Source organism: Haemaphysalis longicornis, unplaced genomic scaffold (assembly GCF_048455015.1).
Source record: "Haemaphysalis longicornis isolate Haplotype H1 unplaced genomic scaffold, Haemaphysalis longicornis Haplotype H1 scaffold_5, whole genome shotgun sequence".
Classification (NCBI taxonomy): Eukaryota; Metazoa; Arthropoda; class Arachnida; order Ixodida; family Ixodidae; genus Haemaphysalis; species Haemaphysalis longicornis.
In genome coordinates, this window is record NW_027526385.1 from 64,774,988 (window position 1) to 64,789,896 (window position 14,909).

Sequence of the window (14,909 nt, forward strand, 5' to 3'; positions counted from 1 at the left end):
ATTCCTTTTTTTTTTGTAGCCCATGGACAATTAGGTGACTTACCCGCAATTGATAGCTTTGTGGAGCGGATGGGCTCCGCTTTGAAAATTGACAAAACCGTGAATTGGAAAATAAAAGTTGTAGAATAATGTGCGACACGCGAACGTGATGGCAAATGAGAATGACAGGTGCACACACGATTATAGGGAGGCTGTGCTGTGTGCCAGTATTCTTGCTGGCGAGTTCACTACGAAATGAAAGAGAAGAAACTGATTAAAACACGGTATAGCAGAAAAGAATCCCGCCTAATGCCAAAATTCATGCCCAAAGACAGACAAATCAAAGCGAGGAAAAATACGCAAGTGCAGTATGTCAATTAAGGATTACCGCAAGTACAATTATCAGTTGCTAATAAGTATCGCAAGTACAATGTATCAGTTGTTATTATGAATTGCCAAGCTTTTGCCTTGGAATCACGTAGGCAGGCTGAAGTGGTTCTAGAAAATTTCGTATCTGAAAGCAGACGGAGGATTTCGATAGCACCGAGCAGCAAGTACTTTGAATTTGGCGCGTTTCCATCACTTGCTTTCGTTTTTTGCCAGTCGGCCTTTACCACGTGATTGCATTGTCTGCCACCGACGGCAGAAATGGGCATAAACTGCTGCTTAGGACGGCAAATTTCAAACAAAAAGCTCATAAGAACGCCTAAATTAAAAAATCCCTGAACTTTGTAGTGAAATACAGATTATTAAAATAAAAGCGCGATAAAGAAATGAAGTTGGATTTGCTTGCCCCCATTAGCCACCGGTGCAGCTGTGGAACGAGAGACAGCCGTGAAAAACGCACCACGCCCTATTCACGCCTCCTTGGAACGCGCTGCTTTGGACCGATTACGTCACCCCAATAATCAGCAAATAGCATGTATTGCATTTTTAAAGCGCTTGAACTCCGCCTCGAAATATTATCATTACGTCACGTGGGCGTCGCTAGAGCTCGTTGTTTCCCGAGTTTGGCTCAATCTCGGGCCTTCTGGAATAACGCCCCATGACTGGCAGGCCCGGATTGTTTTGTCCGCTTCAACATCTCTACCAAAGTGGACGGCGTTATCATACGCTAGAACTGGCGGCAACCGGTTTCGCTAGCACGGCGTCTGTAGTGGGAGAGGTTTTGTGCTTTGCACTTGAGGCGCGAAGGCATATGAACTGGCGAGGAAAAGAGCATGCGAGATCTCACGCCACGAGCTCTGGGCAAACGTTCTCGAATGTCGACCGGCGCCCGTGCGCCCAATGACGTCACAGCTAGGCCAGGGTTGTCTCGGGCTACGCGCCTACATGAAGGTGGTGCTGGGCGACTCACGCTGGGCGAGTTGCTTTGTTAGTATTTATGGGAACGCCAATGGGCAATGATGAAGCTGAACTAGAACTGCTGTCAGAACTTCGCATAAAGACGTTCTAAAAGTTCCCCGATGCACTCCATGCAGATTGTTAAACAAGAGAAGGAGGAACGTGCGACCGAGGGTTGATGTATTATGTATAAGGGGACTACCAATTTCGGAGTGACATGCGGCCGGCGTTAGCAATTGCCACGTCGACTCTGTTAAGCCAGCTCCGCCTCCACCCCTGGCTGCTGTTGTTGCTTGGCCAGCAGTTCTCTGCACGCCATTCGCGGCAATAAACCCAGCCAATCTCGCTCCGCTTAATTGGTCTCCAACCTGGCTTTTCACGCATGCGCTACCAGAGGACTTTTTTGCTTACACAGGTGCGCCGGGTTTTTATTTTTGTAGAAAAATAAAGTTTCGTTTTAAGATCCCCTTAACATGTGGCCGCCCTGGTTCGGCTTCATATACTGGTCAGCAATAATTCGCGTCTTGGACAGTTCTCTGTTTGTGTGTTGTTTATAAACAATGCCGAAATACTTAGCAACCGAATTTCAATCTCCACTACTCAACGTAAACACATGCAACCTTTTTTGGGTGGGGGCAATTAGAACACTTCCATCAAGTCAGCCGGCACGGGATTGTGTACATATTGCTTAGCGTGGCGCATGCGCACTGTACACACTCTTCTTTCCGTTGCACTGCAGTCTATCTCGATATATGACATTAGACTGGCTGCAAGTTACCTTCTCGTCGCAAGCATTTCTTGAGTGCATATTTTGTAACCATACACGGAAAAGGTCCTACGCACCCACACGTCCTACACACCCGTGTCAGTATCGATGGTGCCAACATTCTTTGTTCCTCATGTCAAACTACCTGTCCATTGAGGGCCGCTTTTGTTGCTTGTGCAGATTCTAACCTCGACACGTACTCTGAATGTGTGCCACGTCACCCTTGTGATTTTGCCAGTGGCCAGTGAGTGAAGGTCTATATCAAAGCTTGTGTTCTAGGCATGTAGGGGAGCCGCATGCCCGCATACTAAACCATGATAGGAAAGAGGGCATGTACCTTTAAATTGTGAACTTTTCAATCAGTAAAACCAGTAAAAACCTAAGAGCAAACAGGAATTGTAAGGTGCTATTACGACAACAAGGGAGGATGAAGAGCCTGTTCTGTGGTCACAAATAATGAAAGTAAAATGTCCGTAGATTTATGTAAACCCGAGAGATGATGAATCGGCAAATATATTTTTTTTCTAACAAACAGACACCCATTGAATTTTGCCACCCCAGCTTGGTGTCCAAGGACAATGACATATATGAGCAAATATTCGTCCTAGGACGAGAGACTGCACGTTGTGGCCAATGCCGCGATGGAAAGGACCACACCGTATTAAAATGACAATATGTCCAGCTTCAATTTTAAAAACTTGAGGATAGCATGTAGTGGAAGCATTACTGATTTTCAGTGAGAATTAAAGACAACCCACAAAAGTCAAGAGGCAATGACAAGACCATCATTTACAAAGTTCATCGTTAAATATACGTGAGTTGACAATGCGGCCCTTGTTTAGCTACACCTTAGAGCGTTGAACAGCTTATAGGGCTTTTCCTTCCGCCGTGATTCAAAGGGGAAGCCTTAAGTGTCAACGTCACCATCATGTCCATATATACCATTCCAGACATTCTGCTGGAACTCCCAAGGTCGGCCTTAATATTTTTTATAGTTACGTCGTCCGGTAACAGTAAAGACAAACTTACCCTCACACAAAAACAGACATACTGTGCCCGGCTATGGTTTCTATTTGTCCTGGTAGTCATTGACCATCGAAGCGGAAGAGCCTCTCAGGATGACTGAAATATATAAACACTTTTCAGTCGTAATAGAGAGTTGCTGTTGGGAGTCTTGATGGCTCTAATAATGTTGGAAAGAATTGTGCTCGTAAACCAATGTACAAAACTTGCATTTTGATCAATTCTAAATTTCCTTGCCAAGTGACTAGAGGAATTCTTGGCCTAAAGTCACTGCAATGCCTTCAGTATCTTGTTCTACAAATTTCATTTGTTCTTTCAATAGTTGGTGGCGTATTTATGGTCGGCGTATTTATGGTATGGTATAATATTTATGGTATGGCGTATTTATGCCTCGTTGAAAGAGTGATTCGCGGGCATCAACCCAATTTAATGAAACGCTGGGTATGCGGAACTCGTTGGGCATTGCTGTGGAGCTGCTGTCAAATAATGCAACAGAAGCTGCGGTTGACAAGCTGCCGTTGATCAATAGTACAACGAATATGCGGCGCGAAATCTCCATATTCTTGGGAAAGGCGGAGGGGCCACAGTTCTGACATACGATCATGGACTACAGACCGCCATCGTAAAGTCGTTGGATGAGTAAATTCGTGGTATTTAATACCTTGGGATGGGGTAGCGCAACGTCAAGCGTTTCCTATTAATTAACGGTTGCCTGCAACCGAGAGCAATAAGCAATAATTTCTGCAAGTGCATCCTTTCTAGCTAATAGACGGCAGGTGTTATGATGGATTTACAGCTTGACGCCATGGTATTGGGACATCACGCAATGTGTAGCAAAATTAGAGAAGTGCGGGCAGCAGCTATGTCACATGATTCAAAGACAGCTCACACGGGCATTGTTATGAATCCACTGGAGCCTCAGAATCTTCCCGAGATTTAGGTGAGACCGAATGGCACAGCAGCCAATCCAGACGGTAGAATAGCGGAAAAGGGACGGGGCATGCCAAGAACTCTATTTACTTCATTTGTTGTTATTGAACTTGCCGTGTCAAAGTATAGAAGCATTGGTCCACGTTCCTCGGTTACCGGTTTTTAAGCGATTCATCGTTCTGCATGCGTCCCCTTCGCAGGCCATCATCTATGAGGATTTGTGCCAAATCTGGCAGATTAACCTAAAAAGAAACTTCAGTTAGTTTTCTATTGTTCCAAAATGTTTCTGGCGCTAAAATGAGCGTTCGGCGAGCGAAACAACTGCCTGATTATGCCCAAGTTTGACAATTAACGTGTGACAATGCCAGCCCAATGTTCGAAATACTAGTTGATGGGAAACATCCGATCAAGGGAAGGTATGCGGTCGATATTTAATCATTAAGCGAATATTTTGTGCGGCCCTAATTCGATGCAAGAAAAAAAAAACCTATGCTGAAAGGGCTTCTTTACGCGAGGTTGGTGCTCTTTAACTCGCCCAAAATTCTTCAGAGGGTGCTGGCTGGGATACTGTACCGAGCCACGACGTTCTTCTTTTTCACTAACGGAGACGGCATTTAAAATGGCAAGCCTGTCTTGAAAGGAGAAAACTTTTTCTTTTCTACCAGTACAACTCATCACCGAGGAACCGACACCATAGGAAGCAGTGTAAATGCGCGACTGAACGCCGTTAGGCAGGCCTACCTCCTACTCTACACCACACTCACACGTGGAAACTCCCGATAGTGAGAGGTGCGTGCGAAATTAGGTAAATTAGTGCATTTCTCCAGCCGATTTTTCAGAAAATGTGCAAAAAAAACAATGACTTATTGGAGCAGCGAATTTGTGACTTAAGGTTAACCGCCGCAACGACTTTTTTACACAGAAGTCGCTAACAAATGAGTTTCAACGTGTTGTTGGCTATGGGGAAAAAAAAAACCTTGTTAAATCTAAACATTCGTCACGTAGAGGTTCGTCAGATCAGGTTGATATGTATAAGGAAGACAAAATGTTGTTGTAAGCTTCTTGCACAGTTTCCCAAATTTTGAATATTTTACTATCCTGGGATTGGGATTTTTCAACTCATTACCACGAAGAAAGTATACTTTACGGCGTTCGCACTCGTTCCACCAATCGCATTTAAGACACTATTTTCCTCTTTTAACTCAGTTTATTTGATATTGCATAAAATTACAAAACCGGCATTGCATTTTAAGGGGAGAAGCAAGAGGGGAGGGCAAGGGCTTCAATGGTGGGATGGGAAGTGAGAAGAGGGTATTACATTGCAGGAGCGAAGAAAACTATCGTGTTTGGAACAGGTTTCCAGCGGAGGGAGCAGACATAGAGCTAAATGTTAGTACTGGTAATTTTACTGCTGCAATATTGAAATACAATACGCAGTGATTGTTTACAGCATTAATGATTTTATTACAAGACATCGTCTCCTAGAGAAAGCAATTGCAATGTCTAGCGCGCCACACGAAAACCTGTATACTAGAATTAGAAAGGGGTTAGTGTGGTCAGTGCGTTTTGCCTTGGAGTATTGCCTAATGGGTCGCATAAAGGGGACGTTGTTCTTGCTCAGCAAGTGAATAAATTTTGTTGCTTGGATTTGCGTTTTTGGACGTTAACATGCGCATTTACCCAGTGGCTTTATTGAAGTGGTGTATTCAACGTTTCGTCACGCTTTCGTCTTTTTTCCGGTGTGGATTCCTGGAAATAACTTGCAAGAGCGGAACCTTGGGCGAGTTGGTAGTACATGCATAGGCGGGAAGCGCGAATTAACACAAGGACAAGAGAAGCACTCAACATAGACGAGACGAAGCGCTCGTCTTCGTCTCGTGTATGTTGTGTTCTTCTCTCCTCGCGTTAATTCGCGCTTCCCGCTAATGCATTGTCCTGGAAATGTGGCGTGCATCACCCGATAAAGGAGAGTACACAATACCACCACCGGGAATTATAACCGGATGGCAAAGGCCGCCCTGAATTCATGGGCTGATATCGAAGACCTTATCTTTCACTTTACAGCCTGGCCTTGAGCTCCAAACATATGCACTTCTGGTCGTACGAAAGGACGACGTCTGTATCAAACCTAATATAATTTGTCCTGTTACAAAAGCATACAGTTGTGGTCGAGAGAAAACAAAGCCGAGTGGTGAACAGAGACGTTGTTTGTGTTTCAGGATTGCGTACATTCTTGGGGCTTTGCTGCTGATTTGCTCGTTTCATAGGTATCATTTGCTGTGCAAAGTTTAAGTGAAACAATTAGTGCTACTCTCAACGACATCGGACATGCACTGGCGGGCATACCTAGCTACATAAATGAATACATGCATACATACATACATACATACGTATCTACGTAAGTACCTACCTACATACATACATACATACATACATACATACATACACACACACACACATACATACATACATACATACATACATACATACATACATACATACATACATACATACACGCACGCACACATACGTAAACACACACCTATACTGTTTCTCAAAATGTTCTAGACCAACACTAAGCCTTTTGGACCACGAAGAATTCAAATAATAAGCATAACCTTCAAATGTAAGAAAAAATTTATTACAGTAACAAATATAGGTGTTTTCATTAGCTTTCCCGCACAAAGCCTTTTTCAGCGTGGCTCGGAACGTCAGCGCGTGCATTGAATTTTTTTGCTGCCCGCACACTTTCGGTATGGCCCCGAAAAGTTTCAAAAAGACTTTACATGCATACTCTTACCTAATGGAACAAAAATGAAGACAAACCCTTAGAAGTGGTTAAACGATGTAACTACACGATGTCGACCTTTTCAGAGCCCGCGACGCCTACTCGTGGCACAGACGTGCCACTACACTTTGAGATCTCATGTATGTTTACTTCACCAGACCTTCACAGCCATGTCACAGATTCCGAAGGAAACACTGCTTGTTATGCGGCTTGGACGTCGCGGTGTGAAGTTGGTCGAAAGCAAGCAGTCATAAGACGGCCTTGAATTCATTTAGGGGACATATAAAACCAATTCGAGTAGAAATTGTGAGCGTGCAGTTGGCATGCTGTTTATGCATTGAAACATTTTGCAGGACAATAAGTCGTTTCTACATCAAATTGGAGGCAACAGAGGAAAGGTAAAAATAGTCAGTGGCCGGGATTGCTGCTGGGTTGCAGTGTACTCCATTTATTGTGGGAAAAATGTCAGATTAGCTGTGCAAATACCTACAGGCAAAACCTTTTTTGGAAGAGCCGACAAACACGATCCAGTGGAGAAAACAAATTAAACTCGAAATGGGCGAACATACGACATAGCCACTAAGGAGTATTGACACTAAACGATGAGTTTTATTCCCCAAAACCAATCGTTTCGACAGGCTCTAAAAGGAGTCATGATTTATTCTCTCCTGCTACCCAGCGCCAACGCATACCGCAAGACCATTGCGCACCGCTACCCCCAATGCAGCGGGAGATACTGCTGTGCAGCTCGAGCCTCTCGGACTAGCTCCTACTCACCGGGAGACGGGATGCTTCTCCGACAGCTCATGGATTCCTGCGAAGGGAAACCACTCCTCCAAGAACACCATCAATGCTCTAATAAAAGTGTTTTCTCTCTGTTTCCGCGATTGGGTGCAACAATATTGACAGTGACTGTAAGGGAAAGTGGCGGGCTTGAAGAGCGAGAGTACCAAACGTAATAAGTCCAGAAAAACCAAGGAAGAAATAAGCTTGCTGGGAACGGCCAGAAGGTACGGGAATGCTATGCTCAGACTCTGCAGTATGTGCTGGGTTTCTTGTAACTTTTATTCGCATTACCCAGTTGGTGCAGTGCGTTCCCTGTGTCAGGTTTATCATCTGGCAATGGTTGTAGAAGGGGTACGCGCCAAGTACTTCGAGTGGTATCAATGGTCAATTCCCGCTGGTCGAGCATAACACCGCAAATGACGACAAGCTGGACCTGCGACAGTGGACGTAGGAGTGGCGGCCAATATACTTGAGCAACTAAGGAGGAGAAACTAGGCAATCGAGTATAACCAATCGCCCCTTAACCTCGAACACTATAGCACTCAGTCATAATGAAAACGGATTTAAATTTTTAACACCTGTGGTGTAGATACTTCGCTGTTAATACAAACAGCTTTAAAGCTATATCTGCTTCGTGTCTCCCTGTGTTAACTAATCGTAAATATATTGTTAGTATACGTATGATTTATTTGTCTTGTATTGTTGGCTGCAGTAATGTAGGTGTTTTTGACTGCAACATGGGTCTTCCTTCCGCGTAAGGCAATAAACCACCCACTTGTGAGTCTGCTCTTTGCTTCTGGTGTCTTCTACGTGTATCTTGTCCGCGAGGATGCAAGCAGCAAGTCTCTATGTAACACTTCTCACTTAATTATGGCAGAGACAATGGCTTCCCTCGGGTCCTGCACATTACTGTGGCGTGATGTATACCGGCCGTATATTGGTAGTGGCCTTTGCAAAAAAGAAAATTTGGCTTCAATCCACGCTGCGAAGGTTGGTGGAAAGCAAAGCCGGAAACCACACCCACAGCAATTGCCCATGCGACGTCACTTGAATTCACACACGTGGCTCTCCGAAGAGTGAAACTTGAGACTCTGCCAGCTGTTACCTGGGATTCGCGCCAAAAAGCACCCTCCCACAATCAGCCGCTGAATCAAAACCACCGTCTGTCTCCACGTCTCCATGTGTGGGCGTAGCTTAATCGCCAAGACGAGGGGTTCTAGCTACGCTTCTCTTCGGGCCCAGGTTTGACCCCAGGCAGTACCAGTCGTTTTATTTTGCCGAGTTGGAAATTGCTTGGGGCGCACACGATGAAACCATTGGCTGGTTGGGGTACAAAGCTTTGCTTTAAAAGCGAGAATTCTTGCGGCATTACTTAAACTTCAGTTCACCAGCGGCCCTTAGCGACGAAGCTATTATTGAACGGCCTTTACATAAACAAGGGTTCTCTACAGGCAGGAACTATCCATACCGCTGAACTATCCAAATCTCCCGATTTAAAGCCATTGTGCCGCACATTTACGCAGGAAGCAACGCTCAAAGCTGAAAACATTCGGTAAAAACTCTCAGCTTCACTGTTTTTCAATTTTCAATCAAGCTAGGAAGTAAGTTTGTGGAGGCTTTTTTCTATATAAACCAGGAAACAGGGCCAAGCTTCCGTTGTATGTGCCTTACCTCGACCGTTTTTGGCACACCAGATGGCACCTGTTTTGTTCGAAAGAACCGAAGTAAAATAGAAAAACAACCCTTTCCTATATCAAACCGTTTCAAGGGAACAGATGCGTCAACACGCTGCTGTTCCTAAGCACAACAAGGCCGTGTACTACTGCTCCACGGTTCGACTTACGGTTGCAGTGACGCAGTAGTAGCAATTGCAGCGAGGAGTTTCCACCCAGCTGAGGCAATAACGCACGGAAGCTGGACGCTATTACCACACCAAGAGTAGCAGTAGCATCTCCTGCAATACCCGCAATGCCCGACGGGTACTACTGTGTGTGGGTAACCTCCTTCGTTGTCTGCTGCCTTTACGGGCTGTACCGTTGGTTACTCAGGTGAGATTTCTCAATTCCCGTTTAACGCCAAGATGTGTGAGGTTGTCTGTCTTGGCCGAGGGTCATGACTGTAGAGTCTAAGAGCTGTAAGGGGAAGTCGACTGTTGGTTAACCATCCTATGGTGTCTGTAGCGATAAGACCGCAATAGCGGAGGTCCTCCTTTTGCGCGCAGCTTCTGCCTGGGAATGAAGGGCTGGTTAAATGAAGGCAGAAAGAAAAGCCCAAAGTAAAAAAGCAGAGGGTATAAGGCAACGTGCTCATGAATTTCTCGCGGGAAAATTGGAATTTTAGAAAGTAAAAGTAAGTGAGAGAATAACATGGGCGCACGGAGACACGCAGTATGTATGTATGTATGTAGAGAGAGAGAGAGAGAGAGAGAGGATTTTTATTGAAAGGAAAAAAAAAACAGAAAGGTCGGCCTGATGTTAGTATGTCTGACCAGCTATTCTGTGTGTGAGAAGGGAAAGGGGAGGAAAGAGCGTGGATAGATGACGAGAGAGGAAAATGGCAGAGGAATGAATAAATGGCTATGTACAAAAGATGCCTATACTTATACTGTGCATGTGTTAAAGTTCAGCCCGACGGGCCTCAACTACAATATCGCTGAGAGGCCGCTGCTGCGCAGAAATATCAGCACAGCTTTAAACACCTTGTAGGAACGCTGCGCGTCTGGCCAAGGCCCCAGCACTACTTCCTCCGACACCATACGACAGCCCAAACGGGTCAATGATCTCGCTAATTGTTCTCGAGGGTGCGCGTAGCATTTACTGTGGCAGAGAACATACTAAATAATCTGTGGTAGACGGCATGTTCCACAATCGGGGTAACTCGCAACGCCGATGAGGTGCTTCTAGCGACGGGTAAAGCCTACGCCAAGCCATAATCGGTGAAACTGGGTGGGGTGGTTTCGCTGAATACCAGGAGGTAACTGAAACCTGCAGTCGGGGTCCAGACGGTGTAGTCTTCTATTACGATTGTCAGGGTGGGACTGGTTACTCGCGGAGGCGAGGCGGAGAATGGTAGAGAGAAGGGTGGTCGCGTCCGTCCTTGCGAAGGGCAGACTTACAACTTCTGCATTTGCAGCAACCTTCTTTGCCTCCTCGTCAGTCCAATCCTTACCAGCTAGCCCGCAATATCTTGGTACACACTGAATGGTGAGGACATGTCCTTGTTGCAGTGCCAAGGAGCATCATATTTCCAGTACTTCCGCAGCAAGGTCATAATAAGGTCCTTGCCTTATAACTCCGCTGAGGACGTGGAGTGCTGTATTTAAGTCACAAAACAGGGTCCAAGCTTGAGGGGATTCACGGGAGACTAAACGAATCACCTCCCGTATGACAATCAACTCAGTACCAGTAGAAGTTTTCTTGTGGTGTAGTGGGAATCCTCCGGTAACGCATAGGCTTGGAATTACCACAGCCGCGGTAGACCCGGATGCAGTCACAGAGCCATTAGTATATTCATGTACAGTTCCGGCGTACTTGCCTGTCAAAAACGCTAGAGTCAACTGTTTGAGGGCTATTGATGGCAAAGAGGACTTCTTCGCAATTCCAGGGACGCAAAGGTAGATTGATGGTTTTGATAGTACCCACAGAAGATTCTGTAAAACCACCATTGAGGCGAAACCTGATGTAATTATATGTTGATGTCGCAAAATGACTGCCGCAAAAAGTACCTCTCGGGCACGCCATAGGAAGAGCCGATAATAGATGGTGTTCATGCCTTGTGAAATATCTAAGGTAGACTCGAAGGGGTTCACACGAAAGTGCGTTCATTGAAACACACGTGCCTCGGCAATTGTGCCCACAGTGGAGGTACATCGTGGTAGTCCCAAGCATATTCTGAGGGCTTCTGCTCGCAAACCCTCCAATGTACGCAAGGAAGAAGTTCGCAGTTATGAAATGGCTGGCAGACTGTAACGAAGATAGCCCAAAAACATGCTCCGGACCGGGGTCTACAGTGAACCCCCCAAAATCTATGGTGCGTAACGTAAGGTATCAGTGTCCCCTCAATGATGATAGGATATCGGAGCATCGACTTTCTGGTGACTGCAAGAACGGCGAATTTTGCTGGCGCTAAACTCAGACCTTGACGGTACAAGTACCGAGACGTCGTTGTGGCGGCTCGCTGTAAACGGGCTCACATCTGCGGTCGAGTTACACCAGAAGTCCAGATGTAGATATCGTCACCGTATATAGTGCCTCTGACGACTTCAGGCATTTCGTCCGCGAAACCGATTAGGGCAATATTAAGGAGGGTGAGGTTCACTAGTCCTCCTTGTGGAACACCGCGATTAACCTGGTGGCGCCCTGTGTCACCGGCAGACATGGACATAAAGATTGTGCGACCAGTAAGATAACTCGAAATCCGTGCATAGAATCGGCCGCCTGCACCGACAATCTCTAGAATGTATGTATGTATGTATGTATGTATGTATGTATGTATGTATGTATGTATGTATGTATGTATGTATGTATGTATGTATGTATGTATGTATGTACGTATGTATGTATGTATGTATGTATGTATGTTTGTATGTATGTATTAAGAGATGGCGTTTCGCGAGACCTTTATTCGTCACCGAGCCCAGACCTTTTTCATAAGTCGGAGCAAGGAGATGGTCACCATTTACAGATGATAATGGCGATGGGTGCACGTATGACTAGAAGCGAAAAACACACCCCTTGATGTTCACAGTGCAAGTGATGATGTTAAAGTTGAGTAATGACATTATTGTCCGGCAAAAAACGTTCGTATGCCCACAGTATGTACGTATGTATGTATGTATGTATGTATGTATGTATGTGTGCATGTATGTATGTATGTATGTATGTATGTATGTATGTATGTATGTATGTATGTATGTATGTATGTATGTATGTATGTATGTATGTATGTATGTATGTATGTATGTATGTATGTATGTATGTATGTGTGCGTGAATGCATGAAGGATGTATGTCCGTATGTATCATTGTGTATGTATGTACGCATGTATGTATGTATGTATGTATGTATGTATGTATGCATAAATGTCTATACCTTAACGATTATTATCAGTACCAGTTAAACCCATGGAGAAAACTTGCAAGACGAGCGGTGCAAGCAATAGCAGCAAACCAGATGCATACAGCACAATCTCGCTACAGATAATCTCAACGACAAAGATATGGGTGTCCCGTCTTCCGCAGGAACCGGTAAAACATCAAAGTGAAATGTGCCTTCACAGGAGCAGTTGAATATTTATTCTGCATCAATATTAACTTGCACGTCGACATTTATATTTCGTCGGTATGACACCGTTAGACGCATCAATGTTAGACACTGGATTGCACGCGTAGGAGCATTGCGTAAATCCGACTTAAAACACAGGCGCTCGCCAACCGTCCGCGCGAACGAAACAAAACGGGTTGTCAGCGTATAGTTTGGTGCACACACGGTCCGCTGCAGCGAAAGGAGCAGTGGAAAGGGTCATGAGCGCGGAATCCGCAAGTCGGCTCCTCCGCAGCTTACGCTGCGCGTGCCCTCTACACGTAGGCGCCGTCATCAAGGCGCCAACATTCGGCACTCATTAGCGTCATGATGCACTACTTGCTTCGCTTCTCCTAGATGGCAGCACTATCTGAAAGGAAGGTGCGTTGGTAGTCCTATCCACGCTTCTGTTCACAGCTCAGTCGGGAGCACGTTTCGCACCTTTCTCCGCGGCCAAAGAGTTCGTGGTTCGAATCCCGGCGCTGCCGCATCAATCCACGTTTTTCTGGCGATGTAATTTCTGTGACGGATATGACGTCAGTGCGATCTTGGTCGACCCCGGCATTTAACACTTCTGTGTTGAAACTTAAGAACCCCTTTGTTAAAAATATTAGAAGAGGAAGAGGTGGCTATTAGCAGCTGCCATCAACTATCACCATCATGGTAGAGTTCCATCCGCCATTAAAGAATCACTCACGCCCCGCGGTCCTCGCCTCGGTTCTTCAACAAAATGGTGCCGTGACCAGGATGAGAAGATCTACACAGTTGGACAACGGAGTGTGCGGACCGCCATCAACGATGACGCGAGTGACACGGCTCGGCTGGGACTGAAGGGTGACCGCTGACCACCGGCCGCAGGCGGACGTGACTACCCACGGATAAATTCGGGGCTCATCAAGCAACTAACGACCAGGCGCCCTCACCAACGCTACCGAACGGACGCCTGCGGGGACCAACGGAATCAACGGCTTCGGTTTTTCGCCTACCATGACTCTTCTCGGCGACCTACAGATAATAACGACGCCAAGCATCGACATGGAGGCCCTGTGTGAACGAAAAAACCTAATCCGGAACGACGCCACCACACTGATTGACGACATAAAATCACGGATGAATGCCAAGGCACCATCAATCGGTAAGCTAATTTTCCTCAAGGAGAGCCTGATGGAAAAATATGAAATGCTAAAGAAACTGGACAGGGTAATTGAAGAGCTTGTCGAACTGGATTATTTAAAAAAGAATATGAAGCCGCCTATGAATTCGAAGATCTTATCCTATTGACGAAATTTAGAATGGAGCAATTGCTCCCGTAATTGGAAAAGTATTCTACCGATGTCATTATTACAATAGTCATGAACAAGCAGAATGGTATCATAATCGCAAACGAAACGGCTTCGGAAAACAGTCAGCTCTTAAAGGAAAACAGCGATTTGACGACGCCTCTAAAAGAACCTCATCATGAGCCAGACGTATGTGAAGTTGTTTCCTTCAAACAAGGGATTAGTTTATGGAATAACGAAGTGGAGTCACCCGTTCCAGTTGCTCGCTCAGACGACTGCGACCCCAAGGAGGAAATTTCTCGATTACCGACAACAAACTGGACGAATAACTCGATCAACGAGAACGCTGTGCAGGTACCTGCAGAGCCGTCTTGCGTGCAAGGTTCTAGCCGCAAGAAAATATCAAGGCGCAAGGAAGGACCTAATGAAACACCACGAAAATAACAGGTTAACGAAGGAGGAGAGCTGAGTTATCGGCACCACAAAAGAAACTCTGGCTCACTTATGGCGATGCCCAATAGATACCATTCCAGCAGCACGGCTTCAGAGGGCATTTCGTTTACCAAGGTAGAACGTAAAAAAGATCTGAAAACCCTACCTCCAAACGAAGGCCGCGTAAACGGCATAACCGAAATGCCCTGCGATGTGCAGGCGAAATTTCCCCAAACGCGGCTTCACCAAAGCACGTGACGAAATGCCGACTGATCGGTAAA

The 14,909-nt window shown here is 45.7% G+C and overlaps 1 protein-coding gene across 1 annotated transcript in view; it reads left to right on the top strand.

Moving 5' to 3' along the window:
* The first annotated feature begins 9,405 nt into the window (after positions 1 to 9,405).
* Positions 9,406 to 14,909, top strand: part of LOC144139266 (cytochrome P450 3A43-like) — a 52,969-nt gene continuing 47,465 nt past the window's right edge. The window contains exon 1 of the mRNA XM_077671672.1: positions 9,406 to 9,664. Within this exon, the coding sequence (XP_077527798.1) occupies positions 9,585 to 9,664 (80 nt within the window). The 5' untranslated portion in view covers positions 9,406 to 9,584. The remainder of the gene's footprint in view (positions 9,665 to 14,909) is intronic.